This window comes from Drosophila ficusphila, unplaced genomic scaffold (genome assembly GCF_018152265.1).
Source record: "Drosophila ficusphila isolate 14025-0441.05 unplaced genomic scaffold, ASM1815226v1 contig_288, whole genome shotgun sequence".
Classification (NCBI taxonomy): Eukaryota; Metazoa; Arthropoda; class Insecta; order Diptera; family Drosophilidae; genus Drosophila; species Drosophila ficusphila.
The window spans coordinates 1,227,040-1,252,355 of record NW_025064191.1 but is presented as its reverse complement, the minus strand read 5'-3'; the positions used below and the strand labels follow the sequence as shown (position 1 = coordinate 1,252,355).

The following is a 25,316-nucleotide window of genomic DNA, read 5'->3' as shown; positions in this document are numbered from 1 at the left end:
TTTTGCAGCCGACGGGACTACCTTATATAATTGTACCATGATTGTACCCATGGTAGAATTATACAAGGTAGTCTCGTCGGCTGCAAAATCGCTCGGGTTTTTTCCCCTATGGTTCAGTGCGCTCGGGATTTCGAAGTGAGAGGTTGTCCGCGGACGATTTTTTCTCAAAACGTTAACCCTTGTGTGCTTATGAAAAATACTTGTTGCAATTATTGCAGCAAGCACATACAAGGCGTAACATGTAATATTGCAGAAAAATATTTTGAAATGTGAACAATATGGGAGCGAGTCCTAAAGGGCAGCTTTGGGTAAAAACCAAAAATTACGGAACAATTAATACTCATTGTCATACAACAGTCCTTTTTAAACCCCGTGCACAGCATAAGGGTTTTACGACATCATCTTCTTCTGTTTCTTTCGCACTTACGGGAAAACACCCTCTCACTCGCACTCATTGTAGTGACCAATAGGGGGAAAAAAAAGCCGACGAGACTACCTTGTACTTATTATACCATGATTGTACCATTAATTGTACCATGGGAACGCGAAACAAAAAAAAGGTCACCAAGAAAGCCTAAGAGAGCGCAAGACAGGCTGCCAGAGAGCTGATTCTCTTATGTGCTTACAATTCGGCGCCAGCCCGTTGCACTTATGTACATATCTACATATGAATGTGTTTCCATGTGTGCGGGGCGATCGTCGCAAACGTATGTGTATATATACAAATGTATGTGCGTGCATTGCTAAGCGTTAATGCTTGTTTAAAGTACATATGTATGTAAATACATATTTGCTTCAATTTTTTAGCTTCTCGTAATGTGAATGTTTTGTGAATGATAAATGTTTGTAAACACAGTCAGTCAAAACAATTAAAATATTCTGTTCTTAATCCTCTTAAAGTCGTGTTGCCCTTATGTATGTATGTGTTTTATTTGAAGCATACTCGTATATACATACATATGTACCCTGCAGTCATCAAATATAGGGAATAAAATACATAACGGCTAAACAACATCTAAGCTATGACGATTTTTTATTAAGTTTTTATATTTTTGACGATTGTTCATATGACAGCTGTAATATTTTTATGAATGGTAATTCCAAATTCAAGATTTGTTGGAAAAATTTATTTCCAAAAAGAATATTTTCCCAAAACGACATAAAATTACCACATACCAAAAACTATACTTTGTTTGTATGTACTGTATTGGCATATGTATGGATGTATTAGTAAGAGCTGCCATTTCCAAAAGACGGAGACTTCTGGGGAGTGACGTGGAAGTGTCACACTTCTTTCCGACGGACGTGACTTCTTCGATCCGAAAGCGATATAACGGACGATAATTTCCAACTTCTAAAAGTGACTCAGAAGTGTCTTCCGCGATAGAAAATGCTTGCAGCAATTGCTGGCATTTGTTTAGATTCTTGCTAAAACAGACTTTTTGTTTGTCTAATCGTATGCTAGTAATAATGATAATTTTTAATATTATTGCACTGAAAAACAAGAAAAGGTACTAGTTTCGGCAAGTCGGAGTTGAAATACTCACATACTATTAATCAAAACCACATCTTAAAATTTACATTTACATTTCCATTTTAATATCTTATACAAAAACGTTTGTTTCAAAAGCTTACTTTAATTTTTTAAACGACTGATGTAAAGCACAAAATGTGATTCTTATTACAGAGATCTGTAATAAAAATAATAATAGTTGTTTTCATATGGGTAATATGTACATGAATTATCTTATTATACATACATAAACTACATTTTTAATTGAAAGTAAATGTAAGTGTTACATTCGCTGTTTAATTGTAAGATGCTAAATTAACAAACTACAATATTTTTTCTTAAATTTTTATGGTTTGTTTTAATTTTCTTATTCGCTTTGGCCAAAAATATTTTCGCGAACATTTTTAATTTTTTGAACAAAATACGATTCTAGCGCCTCAGCGCACTGATAAAACGACGATTCTTTTGGGTTATAGTAACGGCAGTTATCAAAGATTTTTGTCATATCACCAATGAACTCAGATAATTTTGTGTAGGCGTTATATTCGAGTTTGGTTTCCACTTTTTTGAGATCTAAAAAAAATGTAATGCATTAATTTTAAATAAATAACTTCTTTGGCTTGTAACATACCCATAGGCTCTTTAATTACTTTGTAATAGTCAGGTGCTTCCTTCGGATCAACCGGTTCCATAAAGGGCCAAGCACTTTTGTGTAACTGTAAAATTAAACAAAAACAAAAGAGTATTAATTTTACTGGCAATTCTGTAAAATTAAAAACGTAATTGTGAAACAATTTTTAACTTAATTTTTAAAAAAAAAAAAGGTTTAATTTTGCGAAAAAAATTTGCCTAATGGAATTTTTATTGTGGACTTTATTTTTAATACTCTTTAATTATCTTTCCTTATTCAACAAATTTTAAATATTTACCTGCATTTGTTTAATAACGTTTTTAAGCTCTTCGATTTCATTACGTGCAAGCTTTTTTATATTAGCGGCGTTTGCATCTGTTTTCCGTTGGCACTCAGGGCAAACATATTCATCAATAAACTCAGCTTCGCTCTGAAGTATTCCGACGCAACGCCCATGGAACCAATCCTGGCATTTATCGCAGCAAATGTAAAATTGTGACTCGTCGTATGGTTGACGACAGCTACAATAAAGCTGTTGAGTTTCTCTCGCCTTTTTGCAATCAATGCAAATAAATTCCGAAAGATTTTTGGAAGCTTCTTCTGAAATACTGACACAGTCACCATGAAACCAATTGCTGCATAGGTCGCATCCCACGTAAAACCTAAAATTTTATCAGTAAAAGTGCTGTCTTATATAAAAGTGTTTATTAACTCACTTTGTATCATCATATGGAGTACGACAAATGCAATATAACTTTTCCTTTTTCTTTGTCAACTTCTTTGGTCTGCCAACACCATGTCTGCTGTTCTGCGCATTTGAGTCGGATCTGTGAATTTTAATTGGCTTTAATAATAACAAGTTCATATAATTCTTCTATAAAACTTACCGCTTAATGTCTATATTTGGATCGCCACTTTTTTCATTTTCGCTCTGTACTTCTGGGGAAGCGACATTTAATGGGCGAACATGTCTTTGGACTTTGGTTTGAACATCTTGGTGTATTTCGTTCTGTAAGTTTCGTTCTAATAATGAACGTTTACGCAAAATACTTTTTTTGAGCAGTTCCTTATGTCTGTCCAACTGTAATTGCTTTTGCTCTCCAAGTTCTTCTAGATCTTGATTCTGCTTGCGATTTTTTTTTAAAAAGCGATTAAACTGGTTACTGGTTGTCATCGCATTTGGACGTTTTAAAGATGTTCGAATTTTCCATTCAACAGAATCGCTGTTGTTATGAAATGTTTCCCAATTATCAATACAGTTTGAATTTACATTTTCCTGTTTTTTCTGCATACTGAATAGTTTTTCTTCAAGTTCCGGACTCAGATCACCTTGCTTAAGGGCATTTGAAATAGCTGAAAAGCAAGACATTTTAATATTTTCAAACAATTGCTTCATTTCACAATACTTACACTCTTGTATATAGCCGCTTGTAATAACAAAGCTCCCGCCTTGCTTGTTTTCTAAGTCGACTTCCTCGATTTCGGATTGAATTTTTGGCTTTCCACTATGTAAGCCCTCTAATAGGGGAGATGTACCGACAAAGGGTTTGTTAATTGTAATATTAGATTTTTCAGTTTCTTCACATTTATTATGCTTCTGCTCACTGCCATTGCTTATGGAACTAAGTCTAATAGTTGGATTGACTTCGGAAGATGTTGTTAGCGCAGTTGCGTCGTTCTCGATGTTGTTGGTCTGCAATGAACATCGTTTAAGGTCTTCACTTTCATATTTTAGGCGATGCTGCTCATTATTGTCTTGATCTTCAACTAGAACTAGATTACAAATTTTTAATTTTGTTGCATTCAGAATTGGCTTACAACTAATGTTGGTGTGGCACGAAAAAACACTTATAGAAATTCTACCTTTGGTAACTTCATATTTTGATGTGGGTTCAATTTCAATGGCCGGACTACAGACAACGATAATTTCATCATCACAGTCTTCTTGCATTTCGTGCAACAGATAATTCAAATTCACCTCACAAGCAATTGATACGCCGCCACCAACCTAATTGTTTCCAAAAATTTCAGTTATATTCAAATCAAAAGCATTATTGCATAAATCTAGAGGTATGCGAAGAGTTTTAAAATGTTGTTGACAGACACACCTACCTGTCTTAATCAGAGATCAGTTGTAGTATTTACTCCAGGCAACCTTTTAATGTGTGTCATTATAGTTGAGTAGTTGTTGTAGTTGGCGAAGAGATTAACACGTGGTTAGGAGTTAAAGTTGTTGACACGCGATATTTAGGCATGGTTAATCATTTTTAAGCAGTGAAATCATGAATTTTATTTGAAGGTAATTCACATTTTGATTACAGAAATAGGATAGTATTTAAATTGGGTTTAAAATATAAAGCAAACTGTGGCAAAAGGACAAATATGCTATGTAAATGGTGAAAGGATGAGAGGTGTATACTTGGCATATTATTTCGAACTTTAGTTTTGAACAAGTGTAAACTTCATTCCGATTTAGATGAGATGATTATAAAATGGCAAAGCCTTTGTGTTTATTTTGAAGGATATTTTGAACGCGTCGTTGGCACATGCGTTTTTATGAAGAAATCTTCCTTTAACTTGCCTTTTTCGAAAACAAGACTTGCCTTAGATTTGTATAACTTCAATGTAATGTCAGCCAACGAAAACTCTGCGTAGGGTTAATCTCTTCAGCAATTTACTTCTTTTCGATTCTTGTTTGAATTAAAAGAAAACTTTTTTTAGCCATTGAAATTATGGCCAATTTAGATGTTATCATAAGGTTTGCGCTCGAATTCAACTGATTTCTGATTAATATTCATAGCTTATTTGCTCTTAAATATTTTTCTTTGTACTGATTCATAAGCCGTTTGAAGAGTTATATACACAATCTATATGAAGCATGCGCTTTTTGTCAACACAAAGGCCAATTTGCAAATAATCATCCAACTAATTCAGAAACAAAAATTTACAAAAGTTTAAACTTTATTAAGGTTTTATAGGTCTTGGGATTCGGAGAATCAAAGAGTTTACTATTAAAGTTATATAACTTTATGAAAAGTATATGCAATATAAACCTCTACAACAAAAAATACGCCTTTAATTTTTTTTCGGTATTAATAAATGAGCTGGAATATTTAAAGCAAGACCATTTTTACAAAAAAAAAAAAGGATCAATTTAACATGTACATGAAAAAAGGTGCCTTTCATAATTACACCAAAGGTTTGTTGAACCATTTAAATTTTATTTGTTACTTTAGGTTTTTATGTTATCTTATTATTTTTTTAAAATTAATTTCTTGCTTTAAATACCGGCACTCTAATTACTTAAAGGGAAATCCCCTCTTGTAACTTCAAACTTTTATTGAGTTTGTGTAAGCTTACTTTTAGGGCATTGCTTTTAAAAAAGATATCTAATAGTTTTATTTTGAAACGTTTAAAATTTTAGGTCAAAACATAAGCTGGGACCATCATTTAATTAAAACTTTGATCGTATACTTATTTAATTTAAAACTGCTTCAAGGAATCTTCGTTTTTGTTTCATGACAAACAGTCGAAGTTTTAAATCCACAAAACCATTGTTTTAGTTAACATTTATCTTTTTTACAACAAAAATTGGAAACTTTTAGAGAATGAATGGATTTTAAAATATGTACTTAAAAACATTTTTAATGTTTTTAAATAATGTCATAATTATGCTTAACTCATGACTGCGCCATGGCTGCTTTTAAACTAAATTCGTCCGAAAAGAAACAGAGCTGGTCACAATTAGTTTGGTCGCATAATAGATTTTATTGCAAAAAGCGCTTAACATTTTACAAGTTTTTGAGTAATACTTAGCAAGCAAGAAAATCTAATCGCAGCGAAGTCGTTGTAATACTATTGCCTTGGTTGAAATCATTAGGTGACAGTCTGTACTATTTTAAGTAAATAAGCTTCCAGTTTTTTACTCACTATCTAATCGTTTCTTATATTTAAAAATATATTAACATTGTTAGGCTAAATACATTATCATATAATTTAAATAAAAAAATGAAATAAATATACCGGCTTTGTCATTAATTAAACAGTTAAATGTATTTCTAAATAAATTTCTTCCTGCTTGGAGGATTGCCAGTTGAATAATTATGTTGCAGTTGTACGCTTTGTTGTATATATTTTAAATAGTTTTGTAGCTGTACTTGGGAAAATACAAGTTACACAGTTACCAGCTTAGGAATGTAGGCATACAAATTAGGAAATGTAAAGAATTTAAATATGTACTATTATAAGCGAACAAACTCAAGGTATAAAATAATATTACAAAAAGACCAAGTTAAGCAGCGTTATGCCTCTCTGCTTTAATAAAAAAATTAATTTAACTTAAACTAGACATAGACAGAACACAAATTGCCATTTCTTACGAGAGTCAGATTATGTAACCTTAGTAGTCCTAACTTATTCCCCACTGCTCCTTGCGCATTTTATTTACAACTAAAAACTACTCACTTGCTGATGCGTAGCTGATTGGTGGACTGGGGTTAGTGGAGGTGGTTGCGATTGAACAGCACTTTCTGGTTGTACTGCCAAGTAAATTTTTGTTGGGCCCAGAACACCGAGTTTGCCATTTGACTCTTGAGCTGAAATAAATATGAGGAAACCGGTATAGATGTTTTCCTTAAACAAAACGTATCACCAAGACACTCACCCTTCATTAACTGCTGTTTCACCTGAGTTTGAACTAATTGCAATTGTTGTGCAGTAAAATCGTTTCCTACAAGGCCTTGCAATACTATACGTGGGCCGTGCTCTGTTTGCAATACTTGAGCGGTGACGCACTTAATAACTGTTCCAGGAGGCTGGTTTTGAAGAAGGCTCTCTTCAACCGTTAATGCTTGCTGTTGAACTTGTCCCTGGACAGTCTGTGCCACCACAGCCGGCTGAGTGACAGAGGATAAGCCACTGTCATAATTTGTTGTCGATTGCTGTGGTATTTGTTGCTGCTGCTGTTGCTGCTGCTGGATAACGACTTGCTGGGGACTTTGTGATGAAAGAGCCTGCTGTGGCTTAACCGGTGAGCACTGGGGACTTGTTTGTGCCACTGCACTGGCTGAATTGTTTGTTACAATATGGGCGTTTCCATCGCCTTGGTGTTTAATGTGCGCTACAATTTGCGCCTGATTATTTCCCAATGGTTTTACAATAACTTGTTGCCCGTTTACAGTGGCCACCTGTAGCTTGCCCTGCGCCAATTGCTGGGCTAGGGTTGAATTTGGAACGAGAACTTGCTGTGTACCAGATTCACTGGCATCAGTAGAAGTTATCTGTGCTTTCTCTTCAATTGTTTCTTGTGATGGTTGTTGAACAACAAGCTGTTTAACCAACTTTGTTTGTGTACTTAACGAAGATTGAACAACAAATTGTTGCTGAGGTTGAACAATGTGCTGTTGCTGCTGAGTTTGAATTTGTTGCTGAACCATTTGCAATGCTTGACTCTGCGGAACGTTTCTTTGAGTGACTATGGTTTGACCTGGGCTTAAAATAATTCGCTGGCCGCCAACTACAATCTGTTGTTGCACGTTGCTGGTGTTAACAATTTGTTGAATAACTTTTTGCGTTGGCTGACTTCCAACTTGGTTTATTGAAACTTGTTGCTGGGGTGATTGTTGAATGTGTTGCGAAAGAGCTTGAGATGGCACCAGTTGCTGCTGTTGTACCGGTGACGTTCCTTGTTGCTGTGCGGACGGTGTGGATATTATAACCTTTTGCCCTTGAGCGATTTGTCCTACCATCAATTTTGAGCCGGACTGTACAAACACTTGCTGCAGATTTTGTCCAGATGAACTCGTGCTTACCACTTTAGACACTATCTTTTGAACGGACGGTGATGTAGTTGTTCCTGACGTTGTTGCTGATGTCGCTTGCTGTTGCTGTTGAGCCAGCAATAATTTGTTTTTAATTTGTGCGAGTGGTAAAGCAACGCGCTGTGAAGATGCTAGAGATGCTAGAGCTCCGGAATTTTTTGCGACATGTTTAACTGCAATTTGTTTAATAACAGGCGTCGCTGTGTTTGAAGTAGTCGGTGCTGATGCTGTTGCTGGGGACGACGAAGTTGATGAAGGCTTAAATGAAGCCTTTACTTTATTCCCTAAATATAATAATGAGTTTTAGAAAACTAACTTAACTGCAATTTTTTTACAATACCCACCTTGCGCAGCTGCATTTGATGAATTGGTCGTAGTCAGCACATGCAGTTTACCATCTGGCATCTGAACTAGCTGTTGCCCAGGATTTAATCCGCGCACGCTCACCTTTCCATCTGGTCCTCTAATAATTTGAACCTTATGTGGTGTGGGCGCAGATGACGCAGGTTGTGTGCTAGACGTGCTTGCTCCCGTAGGAGAAGCGGTTGTCGACGCTAAAGTATTTGCTGATGCTGACCGAGACACCTGTGTAACTGCTTGCTGTATGATTCGCGTTGTTCCATCAGGGTTTTTTACAATGACACGTCTACTGCCAATAACTTGTCCTTTTACTGAACAATTAAAGAACATCGGTTAAATTCAACAACCATTCATAAATTAAGAATCGTTACCTGGAGTCGCAGAACGAGGGACTTCCCCGTACCAACCAGTCTTCTCTGCTGATGAACAGCGCGTTGCAATTTTAATTGCTGTTCCATTTTTTCCTTAACATCTTCACACGGTTTTGGTGCCAATTGGGCCCGGCCAACGCCAGGGGTTCCATTAGTTGAAGAGCTGGGACAATTTGTATCTAGTTGGCGAGAAGTAACCGATCTAGTTACTGCTGATAGGCGTGCCTTTTCCTGTTTTTCTCCAATAAACTTAATTTCCCATAACTCTAGTTTATCTTCATCAACCCATTCCTCGCTAATTTGGGGCTCGGTTGGCTGGGGAGACTCAGCGCGTTTTCGTTTCCGCAGTCCAGATCTTATTGATGTTACTTCTAAAGTAATGTTATAGAATATGAGAATAAAATTATGTATAGACTAATTAAAACTTACCTCTGATAGTCTTAGGCATTTCCAGTGGGATGACAACTTTTCTCCGCAAATAACTGGTTTTCTCACCATATCGACCTGCATGCCGAAGTTTTAACAGCTCCAAAGTGACAATTTCTGTGTCCGTCGTAACCTGATGCTTCCCATCTGCGGATGGAGGCTTTGCTATCATATCGTCCCAGCGAAGACAAGACCATAATATTCGAAGCTGAAGTGCTAGGCTGGATAAGGTGGCGGCATTAGATGTGCGATAAGACCAGCATGTTCGAAAGAGGGGACGCGAGCATTGATATTGCCAGATTGTATTATTTTTAGCAGCGTGATGAAAACCATTAGTGGATGTTTTACCTCCAAGACGCGCTAATTTCAGAAGCTCAAAACGAGGTAGCACAAACAAACTACGTTTCTTTTTATGAGTAAGGTAATTTGAGATAAGAGGATACCGTGAGTATGATGGCCTTTTGGAAGCTGTAGGCTTTTCATCAGTTTTTTCAGCTATTTCGTACAACTTGGATGCATCATTTAGAAGGTATACACGACCCCGAGGTGAATTAGATGTATAGACACGCTCTGTTCCATTCTCAAAGTACTCCCGGTCATATTTTTTTACGCATTCCCGTTTGACGGGACGTGCAGTGATGGGAAACCTGCGGTTTTGTTTATTGAGTGGGATATCCTTGTCCAACGTCTGATCTAACACATCTTTAGTACCAATGTACGTTTTTTTAGATTTTTGGTTACGTTTTCGCCGCCATCCGGGTGTCATATCGATATCTTCAACGTTAGCTGTTGAACAAACTGAACTCAAGCCAGCTACAACAGATTCTTCGGTACTCTCAATTTCAACATTACTGCAAACATCCATACTCTCGATATAGTCCATTTTATCGGAGTCTTGTGTGTTAGAATCAGTAGTTGCACTGCTTCTGACCCTCGGATCATCTTCTTCTTTAATTTTTGCATTGGTTGTGTAGTCTTGTTCAACAAGCAAGCATTGACTCAGCAAGGATTGGTTAAAGGGAATGGCGTGCGAACGTGCATTCTCCCAGTCTTGCAGTAAATCCAACGGCGCTTCGGATTCCGTTTGTTTTCCATCATCTGATTCATCCGTTGTTAGTTGTGGGAACTCTCTCTTACCCTCAGTTAGCTTCTGCTCAAGTATGGATGGCTTTTTAACAGCACCCAGTATAGCGGCAACAGTCTCTTTCGATCCATTTCCCGCGGTATGCGCCTTTCGTAACAGCAACAAAAGTTCTTTCTTTGCCCGTGCTTTTGAAGACACAATGGCGAGTAACAAGTATTTTGGGTAATTTGGGATACAGCATTTGAATTTGTATTACACTCCTTTGTGTAACAACGAAAAATCTTAGCAAAACGATTTAGTTGACTAAATTGTAAGCGCACTGTTTGGATTTGTTTAGCCAGCGAATTAACAAGTTCCAAGTTAACATTTGCAGGTCCCCCTTTTGCAGGGACTTCAGCAAGGCGAAGTAACCGCTTTTCTAGATAAGTTTGTTTGCAGTTTGCTGGAATATGTTGAGACGAAATTAGCACAGCATCGGTGGAAGCTTTGGAAGCAATTTGTTTTTCCGCCTCAGCTAACTTTATACGACGGTCTAACAGATCATCTAATCGACTTTTGCGATTAACTTTTGGGTAGTACGTACGCCCTGGAGCATTTAGCGCCTTGCTGACATCGATGTTCCCATTAATTTTTCCTTCAACATCTTCGATAACTTTTACGTTTGTGTATTGTTCCGGTAAGTAATGACACACCTGACCATCGACATTGCTTGACTCACATTGTTGCATAAAACGTTGAGTGCGTGGGTCGACTAATATAATCTCATTTATGGCATTTTCCTCTCCCATGGTGTAATGCACATACACTCTATTGTGTGCCAGTGGTTGGGCTCGTCGGGCACGAATACCACAGCGACGACTGCTTGAAAGCCAAAGCCAGCCCCACTGCCCATGAACACGATATTCTTCTCCTTTTTGCTTCCACACTTGATGTTTTAAACCCAGGGTATATTTTATATAATTAAATGCTAGGCGATTACGTTCTTCCTCATCATCCCGCTCGCGTTTCTCTCGCTTTTCCATTTTTTTCTCTCTTCTCGTTCGGCACTAGTTATGCGTTGTAAAGTTGTATGACCAAGTTGCTCATGCCAGACGTTAGCAAAGACAACGCTCTTCAAGGAGGATTGGAACAGCAACAACACGGCCGCAAAATCAGATGCCCGACAAGCGTTCATCACAGCAGCATTCCAAATTTTTTTGTTAACCAGCCAGTTTGTATTTAAAAAAGAAGCTGATATGTTGGACTCAAAATTGATCAACGTCTGCCTAAGCGTTGTTATCATGTTTTCGGTAGTTCCCATAGTTATACCGATCCACTTAAAGTCAGAAGCAGTTGTTAACGAAAACTTGTGGGAGAGATGACGTCGTTTATCCCGCTCCTCGTTCCTTTGCGGTTTGTTTAAAGCAATTGGATTAGTTGAGTACTGATTAACATAATTTTTAAAACCTTGCTCCATGCCAAGTTTAAAATGCAGTGTCCCATTGCTAAGTTGATTGGACTTTTGACGTGTTACCATTTTGCTTTCTTCCTGTTTTTTTGTTCCTTCTAGCAAATGATTCTCGGATTTCGATTCCTTGTTGATTGCCTCTTTTTCAAATATTTCCTTAGTAGCCTCTTGTTCAATTTCTATTAAACTTCGCTTGTTATGTTTGTGCTCGTTAGTTAAAGTCTCAGTTAATTTCATTTGGCGCTCGATTTCTTCTTGGCGTTCTGTTAATTGACTATGCAGCCGAGTTTCTAGTTCTTCGGGGTCGAGTCGGTTAAGGAGCAATTTTAATTTACTAGTCGTACTGTAGTACCAGCAAGAGCAGTCTGCCTGATCTTCGATAAAAATACGACGTGCAATAAACCAATATTTGCGCCCATGACGATCAACACCTAGGCTGTCATGTCGGATTAGCACGCCTTGTTTTTCCTGCTGCAGCACACAGTCCATTACGCCGGTGACCTTATGTGAACGGCAAAGGCCGCACTGCCAATCCTCAGTAGGTACGTCGTTCATTGGAGGGTCTACACATTCCAAGTGATAAACGGCAGGGCATGTTTCGCAGCATAACAAATCCCCAAGTCGGTGACATACGCGACAATGGTCATCGTAGTGAATGGGGCCTTCCTGGAGCATTACATCGCGAATCGAATTGGCGGTTAGAAATTGATCTGCCAAAAACTGAAGGACTTCAAGGCGGTCTTCAATGCCCGTGTAGGGGTATTCAGTTCGGCTTAAAATATGGAACACATTGCGATCAAATGTCTTATCACTTTCCACATAGCTGCGCAAAACTTCAGGCCACGTTAAAGCGTCAATCAGGTAAAGACTAATATTAACGGTATCCTTTTGATCTAGGGGTCCAAAGTGTGTACCTTGTGCGTCCTCTTCCCTTAAGATCGCCTTTAGCAGCATTATATGGACATCCGTTAATAAAGCGCTTTGCTCTTCACAAGCCAGTGCTGCGCAAAAATCTTCGAATCGGAACGGAGAAAGGCGCACCAAGTGGCGAAAGCGACGCAGTACTTCATAAATACTGAGAGCAGCCAAGACGTGATTATTGGCTATGGCTAGATCCTCCGAGGAATCGGGCAGGTCAAGCGCTGCATATTCCCGCCCTTCCTGTAGCCAAACCGGTTCTGGACTTGGCGGACGTGGAGGCCGACCAACTCCATTTTGATTAAAGCTACATACAGAGAATTCCGATTCGCTCTCGTTAGCTGCTTCTAGACTCTCGTCATCGCTGGGGGTCAGAAGCATGTCATCCTCATTATCTGATTTGTCTTCATCTGAATCTCCAAAATCAGAACCGTAGTGATATTCTGATTCGTACCCTATAAAATAAAACATGTAGAATAATAAGTATCAATATTTTTTAAACATTTACTTCTCAAGCGGGTGCCGGGTAAATAACCTGTCATTTTGACAAACAACTACTGTTTAAGGGCTGTAGTTACTTTTGTCGACTTGTTTTCGTAACTTATTGAAGTCAAAACGATATACATAGTACAAAATCTGTAAAGCCAGCTCAATGAATTCGTTATTACGATCTTAAAATCAATAAGTTTGAATCAGTAATTGACAGATTCTGAACTGTTTGAGAATAATATTTGGAGCTGCGTTTATTACGTAAAGATAAATTAGTTGTTGTCGCGCTTTAAATAAATGCAAAAGTTAAATAGATTTTAAAGTAAGATTCGACAAGCTTGTACTAGTCGGTTAGCAGCGGGAAAATTTCCCATACAAAATGATATATTAAATTATTTTCCAGGATAGTCCTTGAAAGGAACTGCCCCATGCAAAGAAAAATCCGTTCACGATCTGTAATAACCTACCTTTTCGTCCGGAGATGTGACTGGTGTTGGGTTGCACAGCCGATTTACGGCCGCGTCCCCTCTTGGCAGCGGTTCCGCGACTTCCGCGGTTGTGGTTGTTGTGGCTGCTTCGGCTACCTTCATCGCTCTGCGGGGAAATGCCCCTGGAGGCCGACGGAGTGCTAGGCTGGGACTTTCCTTCGCTGAGATACTTTGGCTTTTTGAGCAGCTGGTAATTGAAGCGTCCCGAAGTCCGCTCGTTAGGTGTCTTTGGTGGCCGACCACGCTTACGGCTGCCTCGACCGCTCATTTCGGTTGTTTTCGCTGTGCAGATAAATAAGGCTCTGTGTGACGTTGAGTCTATGGGTACTCAGATTTGGTTCCGATTTGTGGCTATGGAGCTGCACATCTGAAATAAATAGGAACATAGTTAGTAATGGGCGCCACAGCAGACCGCTTGTTTTTTTGCACCCAGCTACTGAAAACACACTTTTACTTGACAGCGTATGCGGGAAAAAATCGATCAGATTCCCAGTGGCTAATTGCTGGCCGTTTAATGAAAGTTTGTGCCTCTTTGTCACAACAAAAACCCGCCAAAACAGCTTGTTTTGTTCAGCGTGATAGTTATAATTTAGTATATTTAGTGCACGAGTGTAATATCATAAACATTCCCAGTTTCTAAAGTCGGATGGAAAACGCACTAGATAGCAGCACCACCGAATGCGTTCGTGTGTGTGCGGGAAAATGAAGCCAACGCACATTGTCCGCCATTATAGAACAGAGAAAATTTTTTGCGATTACCCCAATACCACGATTCGGTCAAACACAACGCAAATCTTGACAGCTTAAATTACCCAACATATCTGGGACAATTTGAGATGGTTTAACAAAATATTTTCACGGAATATTTAACTAAATTTAGCAAACTGTGAGAGCCACTTTTACCTAACAGTTCAGTTCTGAACTTAACTGAAGACGGTGTACAGTCCGCCAATCACAGCGAGTCTTTATTTCTTGATGTCGCAAGCGACATCTTGCGGTCGGCTTAAGTAGTATATTTTTACTGGTTGCACAAACGATATTTGTAGGGTTGCTTTCGATATTTACATTGAACCGCAGTGACAGCTAAATTTTAAATTAGCGCGGGTTTTTATTGAAACGAAAACGAATTTGCTTAAGTTCGAAGGCCCCACAAATTAAAAAAAAAACTCAGTTTTAAAAATTAAATGTCGTTGGTAAAAGAATCTGTCAAAAGTATTTGGTTTTCCTTGTGTAATAATTGAAAAACCTAAAATGTATTCTTTAAAGGTTTTTTTTTAACGTTCATTTTTTAGCACTGTAGAAATTTTTATCTTATCACCTGCACCAACCCATACTGGGAAGAATGCCGACTTTTTATACGCTAGTGTTACTTTATCAATCAACCTCAGTGGGTGCATTCCAAATTATTACTAGCAAAACTTTATAAATTTCACATGTGCGTTAACACTAATCTACAACTGTTTTTGCTTTGCCAAAATTCACCATTCTTAGTTTAACTTCATTAGAAATTTGAACAAGTTAATTAGTTTTTACACATTATTCTGACGTCATATGGTGATAAAGATAACATAGAAAAAGAGAGAAGCAATACTCACTGTGTTGGTTTCTTGCAGATAAGATAAATGAATATCTTCATGTTTTAACGGTAGGTAAATAAATGTAACTAATGGTTTGTTGTACATACCTTCTTGTGCGTGTGCGGATTGTATTTTTAGTAAATCGATTTATTCCAGACTGTTTTAAAAAAATTCAAAATGAATTTATGTTATTGGAAAATCCTCCTTGCCGTAATTAGCGTAAAACAGTTTTGCAAAACTTCGGGCCAAATCAACGACGGCAGCCATAACTTGATGAGTTTAAATAATTCAAGGTGAAAATGTTGGTACCATTAACAAGAAATGTCTGTAATTTTGTTTTTCATGCTTTTGCATAAAGCCATGTAGAAAAACCCTCAGAGCCGGCGGACTGCTCCCAACGTGAAAGATACAGAAAACAACCAGTAGTAAAAGAATCTTCACGTTTGCGAAAATGCTGCCCACATGGAGAAAATTTGGATATATATCGCGAAAATCAAAGTGATTCTATGTGCGATAACGGCATTTTAAATTTTGAACCGACTATAATAAGTGCTGTCCTGTTTGATAACTGCATTGAAGATTTGGAAATTCACACTACACTAGACTACGACATTGGCAATCCATGCAACAAGTATGTTAATAAGTAAATTCTATTTTAGCCAGAAGCATAGTAACAATTTTACTTTAAGTGTAGCTCCCTTCAATATGACGACTTTGAGGACGTTTTTTTTGTTTTACAAGACGGGTCATTATTAATTATTGACAAGTTTGGCAATGAGTCGTACACAGTGGAAGAAAATTACTGCTTGGATATTGACAAGTCAGGGCATTTTTTTGCGTTCACATGTGTCACACAAGTTGACGAACAAATTGCTTTTGCAAAAGTAAGTTACGACTACTGAGACCCTACTTAAAAGTATGACTAATTTTTTATTTTAGGTAATTTTTGTAGCTGTTTTAATGCTTATTTCAATGCCCTGTCTTTTATTAGTAAGTTATTTGCACATGTCCCTTCGCTCATTGCGAAACTTGCATGGACTGTCGCTAAGTTTGATGTCATTGAGTCTAGCTTCCGGCTACTTTGTCCATTCCGTCGTTCACATATATGGCATCCCAAAACAAGGATTCATTGGATACGTTATACAGTTTTGTATTTTAAGCTATTTTTTTTGGTACTTCTGTATATGCTTTAATGTGCTTTTAAATGTGTGGTATAAGTTACCTTGCTGCATTCAGCTATCCAAAGGTTTGGCAACGTTAAACTTCGCTTGCTACACTCTGTTGGCTTTTTCTGGACCAGCAACAATAGTGGCGCTAACTGTTCAAAAAGGATTGCCAGGAATGCCGTCTTACTTTCTGCAAGGCAAGGCTAAAACAAAAGTAATTAAAACAAAACCAAAGGGTTAAACAAATTTTATTTAAAGGATTGACGGAATCTATACGTGACTCACAACGTTACTTTATACCTCCTGTTTCAACGGTACTTTTCCTAAGTTTTTTGGTATGCTAGTAGATAAAATAATAGCTTTTATTGTAACAGCCATATTCTTTTAGATTAACGTTATTTCTTTCTTTGGATTTCAACGGTTAAACGGAATCGAAAAAGCTACAAAAGGTAATCAACTCCAACGTAATGTGATGTTTGATCAACAGAAATATGAAGAAGTAAAAAAGGAGTAAGTGTATACGTATATATTTTTGTCCTTGACACTTTACTAATTAATAATTATTTACCCTTTTTAACAAGCGCCAAATGCGTTAGCTTACTTGGAATAATAATGCTTATTAGCTGGCTTCTCGAAATAGTAACTTTTTACTCTGGATCGAACTCTAGTTACCTCCTTTTCTGCGACATGGTGAACGGTCTACAAGGAGTTTGGGTATTGCTTATTTTCCTCGTTGTGCGGAGGCGCCGCACAATAATTTTACGATGGTGGTATGATCGTGGATCCCATGAAATTGAAGGCACCGAGCTGCAAGCTCTTAGTAATAATAACAATCCCACATAATTACAAAATATGTATAATATAACTTATTTCACGTTCAGGTTCAGTTTCAATATTACATTTTTATATCAATGATTTTCTAGTCGAAAGGATGATTTGCTTAAAAAAGACAGAGCTCCGCTGCGTTTTAAATTAAAACAAGAAAAGAAGCTAGATTCGGCTAGACAAAGCCTACATGTAATATATATCCTTGTAGTCATCAAATATGTCGTACAAAATACGTAAGGGCAAATAAACAACATCGAAGCTATGGCGATTTATTTATTGAGTTTCTAAATTTTCAAGGGTTATATAATATGATGTGACAGCTATATGATATAGTCGTAAGATTTTATTGAAATTTAATTCGAAATTCGTCGTAAGAAAACCCTATATTCTTCAATTCGATTTTTTAGGGATCCTGCATGTGTGATCAAAAACAACGATGTTATAATTTTGGTTTCGTTAATTTTATATAGATTTTTCGATTTTTCCTATGGCAACTATCATATAGTCATCCGATTTTTAGAAATTAAAGAATAAAAAAACACCATCTGGAAGAAATAATGCCACTATGATAAAAAAAAACAATTAGATTGATTAGTTGGTGATGCTGATCAAGAATACTCTATGGCGTGCCTTCTTCACTGCATTGCACATTTCTACTGAAATTAAAACACCCTCTAACCCTTCGAGGTCCAAGAATGTCAGCATTTTTCAATAAATGAATGGGCACATTTTTCCTTAATAAACAGAAATATACCAAGAATGCTGTAAATTGTGGTTTATTTAGACTTATACATAAATATTATATGTTTATTTTCGCTTATAGAGTCATATGAAGTTAAATAGTCAATCTATTGTAAGAGTGTGTTACCGTCTATGCTAATACTCTAAAAGGAAATGTATAAATATTTGGGAGTCTGATCCGAAATGGGACATTCATTAGTAGATTGCGATTGTTATAAATAAGAATAAGTTTGAAACTGTTGCTTACGTTTCCTTACTACATAGTGGCGATTTCTTCATAAGAATATATATATATATATATATTACATGTTATACGCTACGTATATGGGATCCAACTGGTCGGCCAGAAATCCATCCCGTAAATGCATCCGTTGCTTTTCACCGCGACTATTAATAGGTACCACACCTGGACAATTGAACAAAAGAAAAGTATTGGTTACCTTGGTCTAATGTCCTTTAAAACATAGATTTTGTGTCTTACAGACCTGGATCAACGACCACAACAACACCAACTATAAGTTGATGGTCTTCTAATACTGTGTTTGTAACCAAGGGAACTAGATCCAAAGCTTCCGATTCATTACCGTCTAGTTCGACAACTACAACCAACAAATTAGTCCAGGTAAATACGGCGCTGAAACGAAACATTAAAAAAGATAATAGTTAATAGTTACAAACATCATTTAAAAATATCTTACCACTCAGCAATTTTTTTGTGGCATCGCATCACTGAATTTTCGATATCAATTGGATGATAGTTCATGCCACGTAATGAGATCACTTCATCAACTGCTCCAACTACATACACTGCGTCGTGTAGTTCTTGGTCAATTGAATTGCCTGCGCCGCCTATAAGACTATGCTCAGAGTTTCCACTAAGGGAAACACTTGAAAAATTCAATTGCAATTGACTTATGGAATTCAAAGATTCTGTATCACTGTCGCGACTAGCCACACTTGGTGTGGTCTCGTCTAGTAATGAAGCTGCCTGAGAACATTCGGTGCGTCGTAAGAATCCCAAGTATCCAGTTCGTGCGTATAACTCAGAGGTAGCTCCAGTCACCAATTTCGCGTTGAAGTGGTCATTGTAGTCGGTCTCGTCTCCATAAATTGTGAAGTATCCATTAGCATTATGTGGAGCTTGAACCTAACGGAAACTTTATATATTATAACAGGTGTCAGTTATTTTTTTACTTAGTATTACCCAAATTTCACCCAAATGTGAATCGCCGCAGTGACCTTTGGTATCAGGATTTGCTATAATCACTTTTACTCCAGGTAGAAGTTTTCCTGATTCAATGACACACAGCGAATTTGGTGCACCGCGTTCCACCAAAGCCACGCGATTATTTCGGAGTGCTCTCATATCTACGTACACCTGAGCACTCTCTGCCGAACTAGCTCCTTGTACGCAAATAGCTGGATTCACACGACAACCAAATGATGTGGAGACACAACGAGTGTTAAGACCAAGCGCTTGAAACAGCTTACAAAATTGTTGAGTCAGCTGCACTCTTGGACGTTCTTCCGCCACTACAACACACGTTCGTACGCATCGCAAGTCAATGTTACGTTGCCTTAAAGAGGGTATAGAATTGCTAAGAGCTTTAGTGCATAATTCTATGACACCATATGAACAAAAGGTGTCACGAACACGATGTTGAGAGAGAGTTGACAACCACAAACTGGGATTCGCTTCAACTTCATATGGTGCGATAAGTATCGAATGGTGGCCACTATATACTCCGATAAGTGTCCACATTACAAATCCAAGGCCGCAATACGGGTCCAAGCACAATGCAACATGACGGGAAGGGTACAGCTCACAGGCCAATTTTAAACTAGCGCACAGACTAGAGAGAGATCTGTTGGAGTAACGATAATTAAATTATAATGTAATGTTTTACGAGATTGAGGAGAAGTACCGATGCGTTATGTTAACACCGCTAAGCCGTCCGCAAGTTGACACGCTGAAATCCAAATAGGCGCTAGAGTCAAAGGACACATTGGCGATACTGGTATATTTGCGTTTCGGATTGTCATCAATGTCTAAAATAGGTGGCCATGTCTTTGGGTCAATGGAAGTTGCCGCCTCTCGGGATTTTAGTAACTTTATAATCGCTTGTATAGAGAGTACAATACCACTCTTTGAAACATCAACAATCATGCGAACAGTGGGTAACGTGGTGTTTAAATTTTGTGGATGTGGAGGCCGTATGGTAATTGGTATTGCACCTAGATATAGGCAACCATAAAACGCGCACAACAAATCAAGACCTGGGGGAAATATGAGCGCTGCAAGAAAGCTTGGTTATTTTATTTAAATTTTTGTGTCTATTTGCAATTCCTTACCAACATGATGGCCTGGTTCCACTCTTCCCCGTTCTTGTAATAACGCTGCTATTTTTTCTGCTCGCTTATGTAACTCGGAGCATGTTAGAGTTTTTGCAATTGCCCCTAAAAACGTTTTTAAAATTTATTGCCTTTTTTAAGATAGAACTTACCCTTCGAATTCAGCAATGTAAATATTATGTGATCTGGAGAAGTGTTTGCTCGCCAACGCAATACACCTGTTATAAGTTGGGGCTATTAAAAGAACGAAAATTCAACAATATGAATATTTACTTAATGGTCATACGACTAACCTTGCGTTCACAATCCTCGGCCAATCCAACATCTCGTCCATGGGCTTCAGCCAGTCGATTACCCTGAACTAAATTTCCAACCATCACAGAGGCTGGTCCTACACCCGTGTCTGTAATACCACATCCAGATGAAGAGCTTAATTTTGCGGCAGTTTGCACACCTTATATTGTTTGAGAATGGTTAGTAGTAGAATGTTTTGTCGTTTTTGTACAAGAGTTTATTAGTCAAATTATTAATTTAAGCAATTTTATTAGTTATGATGGCAGTTGTGTTTGTTGTCGATTTTATACAGTGTTGTTGTTATTTTTTTTTTTTGCAGTGAGTGTAGTTGCAGAAGTAATCGCAGCGTTGTTGAAGTGTTGTTGGTGGTTAAAAATAGAGGAAAGCAATATTGGTATTTTAATAAGATAAATAAAGCACAGAAAGTCCAACAAAGCCACTTATTAAAGAATTTTACTTGAACGGATAACTCACCTTGATGTAACTCTCGTGGCTTTGGCAAATTGGTGACGCATGTATGTGGGCACATCAAAACATTTGCTGGGTGAAGGGATCCCTCTAAAAATCTTCGTCTTGCTTCACATAAATGTATGCCTCCGAGTGGTGTCTTGGGCAAATGGTTTGGTGGAACCAATGCCAGACAATAAATGCCAACCTGATGAATGGAATCAACTGCCTGGAGAACGCGCGACATCCATTGAAAACTTTCTTCCTCAGAGCAGTCAGGACGTTGTTCGGCAATAACACACACGCGTTCGTCGCGAAGAACTTTAATGCTAAAAACAGCTATGCGCCCTCGGTAAATAAAACGCATTGGCTCCACTGCTAGTACTGTAGCAATTATATCATCCGCATTATGTTTTCGACCAGTAACAGTCATCAAGCCATCACGGGATCCACATACAAAGACCAAGCCTCCAGGGCCAAGAAAGCCCAGAAGACCTGACCTTACATAAAAGTCTTCTCCTATCGATTTTGAAATTACATTTACCGTGCCATTACCATCTTTTGGCTGCTCAAGTTCTTCCAAAAGTGGTTGCACTTTAAAAGTAGAATTCGTCATTCCATCGAGACCGAAATAACTAGCGCTTGTGGAACCACTAGTAACGCAAATCTCGCCCACTTGGTCTGTTTTGCACAGCACTGGAGCACCCTCCGAGCGCACGACTACCATTTGTGCTGCTGGCATGACTTGACCACAGTCTTGCAAGGTAAGTGACGTTAATGAGTCTTCACTGTCCACCCTCACTACTCCGTGCGAAAGTGCTGCCATGGAAAGTACACCACGTCCAGTAGCTGATGGACTAAATCCACAGGATCCGCGCCCAGGGCGACGAAGGGAAACGGTAAACACTTCAGAGCTACTTGCACACGGACAAATCGCATCTGACCGCAGTCCCTTGGATTGAAAAACGCTCAGAAACTGGTCACACGATGAAAGGGACCAGGGATTGGCTCCATCGGCAACTAACAACATCCGAAGAGAAGATAGCGAGATATCCTTGTGATCTTTGGTAGCTAGTAAGCCCCAATGTAAATCACGACTCTTGACCAAACAGCACGAAGCCCGATGTTTTGTTATTAATTGCATCCAGCTGGATGGTCGTAGCTTCATCAAGGCATATGGTATGAAAATAACATGCATACCATTAAGCACTGAAGTCAAAACCGAATGCCATAATCCAACTTCACGCTTGAAATCCAAGACGCACACTATTGTTTCGCCTTCGGTATAATGGCAGGCCATAGTCAGAGCGCGGCAATGGTTGATCATGGCAGCGCGAGTAACAGTGACACCTATTAAAAAAAGGATTTCATAAGGTCATGTGTTTGGAAAGGTAAAGTGCACTTACCCATAACACTGCCTTCCTTATCTGTCGTGTATTCTATGTAAGCTGCCGCCGAATCGTCTATCCGTAAATTTCCCACATTGAATTCCTTAGGTGGCTTAGGTAAGTGTTCCGTAACAAACCACTGTAAACGTGGCCAGCCCTTTAATTTAGCTATTTCCCCAGTAGTGGTTGATTTCGGAAGACCTTTAAGGCAAGCCTCTGAAGTTAGAGCCACTGTTATGCCACAAGAGCTTAACAAAAATCCCACTTGCTGAGGGGGTGTATCCGAGCTAGAAAGCGGCAACTCGATTGGAAGAGGCACTAGCCCACGAAACATACAGCCATACCAGGCGGTAATAAAACTGTAAATTGTTAAATTATGTCTTGTTTTAAATAAAAATAGGTTTTTACAAACCTTAAAGGGTCATTATTAGGATAAACCAAAGCAACACGATCACCTGGCTTAAGAGTTACTTGCTCAGGTCCCTTGCTAAATATTTTCGTGGACAACGCATACGCAATCTTTTGCGCGCGGGATAGTAGTTTACCATACGTTAAGGTGGTGGTTATTTTGCCATTGGGATCAAGGACCGTAGCCATGGAACTTTTAAAAGAATTTGTGCCATATCTTTGAAGTGCACACTCAAGTGTTCGTGGAAGTCCGGCTGGTATAGACAGTTGCTCTCCTTGTACTGGAGTCATTGTGCTGCCCTCCGGTTTCGGTGCGTTCGGATCCTTCGTGTTGGCAGCAATTTCCAGCTCAATGTCGTTGTCTTCATAAAACTCTGGCAACGGTCGTCGTTTTGGTCTCTTAAGAGTGTTAAGCAGTTGCTGAATTTTGGCTGAGACTTTCCACTTCCCATTTGCATCAGTATCGTTTAAATCGCTCTGAGTAACGTTAACATATCGCGTAACTCGGTCAGCAGCACGGTGCGCATTGTTAAATTGTGTGATATCAGGAGCGTTAACTAATGAAAGAGAGCGAAATATGTTTTTAGAAGTTATAGGTAATTCAACTACATTAATGTTTTTCACGTTCAACGCTATTTATTGTTCTTCGTTGATTTACTTACGTTGCTTTTGCTTATACGCTTTGTCAGAAAAGTCATTCTCTCGCTTATATGCAATAGGGGGCGAATCCGTGCTGGACGTGTCCGATGTTGGCTTCACAAAAAATACTTGGTTTTATATAATTTTTTTTATGAAAGTGTTCTATAACTTACAAGTGAAGGCAAATTTTGCGGTGGTCGTCTTTCCGGAGCGCAGTTTGGAGATGTATATTTCTGATTTGGCATTTGGTTCTGCTTGGAATCAAGCCTTGATTGGTGCTGTGAGCCCATCGATGATTCCCGAATTGGCGGTTTTATTATGGGTTCGGGTGGCAAAATGCTATTGCTAATATGATCCCGCGGATAGTTGTACTCCTTATCAGGAGAAACGGTCTCCTCGGGTATGGACTCGTCATCTGTCGATGAGTCCAGCTCGTCATTACATCCAGGGCTTCGGTTCAAAACAGATGTGCGCTTTGACGGCATCGGGAGGCTCGGCTTTGGTCGACCTTTAAGGGCAGCTAGGGCCTGCTGAACAGCCTCCTGTCGTACTTCTGGGTGTTGAAAAGATTGAAGGAAGGTTTATAAATTATTGGTACTAGTTTGCATAATTTACCGGAATGATAACGTTTTTCATTGTGCGTTACTTTGCGCTGTGTGCGTCGCTGACGATGTTGACTATTATTGGCGGTCTGCTGATTTTGAAAACCGCTCGGTTCGCGAGTGTTTTGATACCCTGGATCTCCTACTGCTCCACCATGTGGTCGCATATTTTCGTAACCCGGAGCCCCGGCATTTCCTCCGGGCTTATGAAAGTCGATTTTTTTGGAATGTCTTTGCTGTGAAGAGGATAGGGAGGGAACTTCGGTCACATAACTGTAGCCTTCACTGGAGACTATGACGCCGTCGTTACTGATGTTTCCGTGGCTGTTGCTATTGTTGGCATCCTTAACATTATAGTACGGGGGTGGCGCCGTGCCTTTTCCCTTGTCGACTGTTGATAAAAGGATTGAGAAACTAGATTCGGAGACCTGCCCAAATTTAAGGCGTACGTACCTTCATGCTTTTTAAGGAACGGCTGTAGCAGTTTCGCCCGTTTTTTTTCGTAACCCTTCTGCGTAATATCACCTGAAATTGCATATCATTACAGTCAATATAGCTTTTTTTCGTTTGATAGCATAATCATAGAAAGGCGATACACTAATGTTTTTATGCTGAACATCCCAGTAGTCTAAATACACACACTAATTTTTTAGTTTACACTTGGTTTTTAGCTGAAGAAAAGTCGGGAGCACAACCTACTTTTCAAATCCGAGGCAAACTATTCAGTAAGTTGGTGGGCTCGTTTAACAAACTCATTTCCCAATAAAAAAAGATGATTGGTAAATTGTCTGTATTATCAAAAAGTGAAAAAAGTATACCTTCTGAGAGTTCCAAATCAAGTTCAGCGAGCTTCTCGCGCACATAGCCAGGCAAAGAGGAAGTTTGCTCCATGATGAACTTATTTAAAGTAACTTCCTAGTTTTGCTTGATGCGCTACTGTTTTAGGACTTCAACTTTGTTAGGCACAATACACACCCAAACCGAGCTGAGACCCCGCTTCTGTCCAACTTCGTTGTCAAAAATCGATCGATATGTCTTTCATATTATTTCACATTTTGCCGACGCAAACTGGTTGATTTTGTAGCTCCCGCATCCCAAACGTATTGGGGAATATAAAAAGGCGTTTTCACGAATGAAATGCAATGCTGCTTCGAATTTGCACAAAGAAAGTAAACAAAGAAAAATAGCAGTAAAAATCGATTTTATGATCTAGAGAAAATTTGATAACTATTTGACCGTAATATTGGGCAGTTGGTCTTTATTGTTGTTCGATATATGGTCACACTGACCTATCGAAAGCAGTTGATTTCGATATATACAACTTTTAA

The 25,316-nt window shown here is 38.6% G+C and overlaps 3 protein-coding genes across 10 annotated transcripts; 1 reads left to right on the top strand and 2 right to left on the bottom strand.

The window, feature by feature from the left end:
• Window positions 1-1,518: 1,518 nt before the first annotated feature.
• LOC108099166 (nucleosome-remodeling factor subunit NURF301) lies at window positions 1,519-14,514 on the bottom strand. The gene is given in 16 exon segments (XM_017202515.2): window positions 1,519-2,086; window positions 2,145-2,229; window positions 2,443-2,806; window positions 2,861-2,971; window positions 3,032-3,497; window positions 3,555-3,837; window positions 6,609-6,739; window positions 6,808-8,247; window positions 8,308-8,634; window positions 8,695-8,724; window positions 8,727-9,065; window positions 9,124-10,389; window positions 10,392-11,225; window positions 11,228-13,024; window positions 13,526-13,913; window positions 14,450-14,514. Coding segments are annotated over 15 exon segments (7,968 nt in total). The 5' UTR covers window positions 13,815-13,913; window positions 14,450-14,514; the 3' UTR covers window positions 1,519-1,880.
• A 410-nt stretch (window positions 14,515-14,924) lies between these two features.
• LOC108099090 (probable G-protein coupled receptor Mth-like 14) lies at window positions 14,925-17,389 on the top strand. 7 transcript variants are annotated; one of them, XM_043207841.1, is made up of 9 exons: window positions 14,925-15,100; window positions 15,160-15,191; window positions 15,280-15,416; window positions 15,482-15,754; window positions 15,818-16,007; window positions 16,063-16,486; window positions 16,548-16,624; window positions 16,678-16,799; window positions 16,871-17,389. In XM_043207841.1, the coding sequence occupies exons 3-9, from the start codon at window positions 15,301-15,303 to the stop codon at window positions 17,130-17,132; spliced, it is 1,464 nt and encodes a 487-aa protein (XP_043063776.1). In that variant the 5' UTR covers window positions 14,925-15,100; window positions 15,160-15,191; window positions 15,280-15,300; the 3' UTR covers window positions 17,133-17,389. The 7 variants fall into 7 exon arrangements, with proteins under 7 accessions (XP_043063776.1, XP_017057897.2, XP_043063777.1 ...); XM_043207843.1 differs by having other exon boundaries at window positions 14,928-14,981; XM_017202408.2 differs by having other exon boundaries at window positions 14,925-15,191.
• A 488-nt stretch (window positions 17,390-17,877) lies between these two features.
• LOC108099088 (disco-interacting protein 2) lies at window positions 17,878-25,233 on the bottom strand. 2 transcript variants are annotated; one of them, XM_017202404.1, is made up of 16 exons: window positions 24,807-25,233; window positions 24,442-24,513; window positions 24,002-24,379; window positions 23,560-23,939; window positions 23,410-23,500; window positions 22,752-23,304; window positions 22,358-22,698; window positions 20,979-22,301; window positions 20,504-20,664; window positions 20,363-20,444; window positions 20,211-20,315; window positions 19,784-20,153; window positions 19,063-19,723; window positions 18,557-19,005; window positions 18,344-18,492; window positions 17,878-18,264 (listed from the first exon to the last, which is right to left on the bottom strand). In XM_017202404.1, the coding sequence occupies exons 1-16, from the start codon at window positions 24,877-24,879 to the stop codon at window positions 18,161-18,163; spliced, it is 5,292 nt and encodes a 1,763-aa protein (XP_017057893.1). In that variant the 5' UTR covers window positions 24,880-25,233; the 3' UTR covers window positions 17,878-18,160. The 2 variants fall into 2 exon arrangements, with proteins under 2 accessions (XP_017057893.1, XP_017057894.1); XM_017202405.1 differs by having other exon boundaries at window positions 20,504-20,613.
• Between the last annotated feature and the right edge of the window lie 83 nt (window positions 25,234-25,316).

Coding starts and splice junctions, on each gene's coding strand:
- LOC108099090 (XM_043207841.1), top strand. CDS start 15,301: ATGAATTTATGTTATTGGAAAATCCTCCTTGCCGTAATTAGCGTAAAA. Junction 16,625..16,677: donor TACTTTTCCTAAGTTTTTTG/GTATGCTAGTAG, acceptor ATATTCTTTTAG/ATTAACGTTATTTCTTTCTT. Junction 16,800..16,870: donor TATGAAGAAGTAAAAAAGGA/GTAAGTGTATAC, acceptor CTTTTTAACAAG/CGCCAAATGCGTTAGCTTAC.
- LOC108099088 (XM_017202404.1), bottom strand. CDS start 24,879: ATGGAGCAAACTTCCTCTTTGCCTGGCTATGTGCGCGAGAAGCTCGCT. Junction 20,316..20,362: donor TACATTGCTGAATTCGAAGG/GTAAGTTCTATC, acceptor AAACGTTTTTAG/GGGCAATTGCAAAAACTCTA. Junction 19,006..19,062: donor CACATTTGGGTGAAATTTGG/GTAATACTAAGT, acceptor AGTTTCCGTTAG/GTTCAAGCTCCACATAATGC.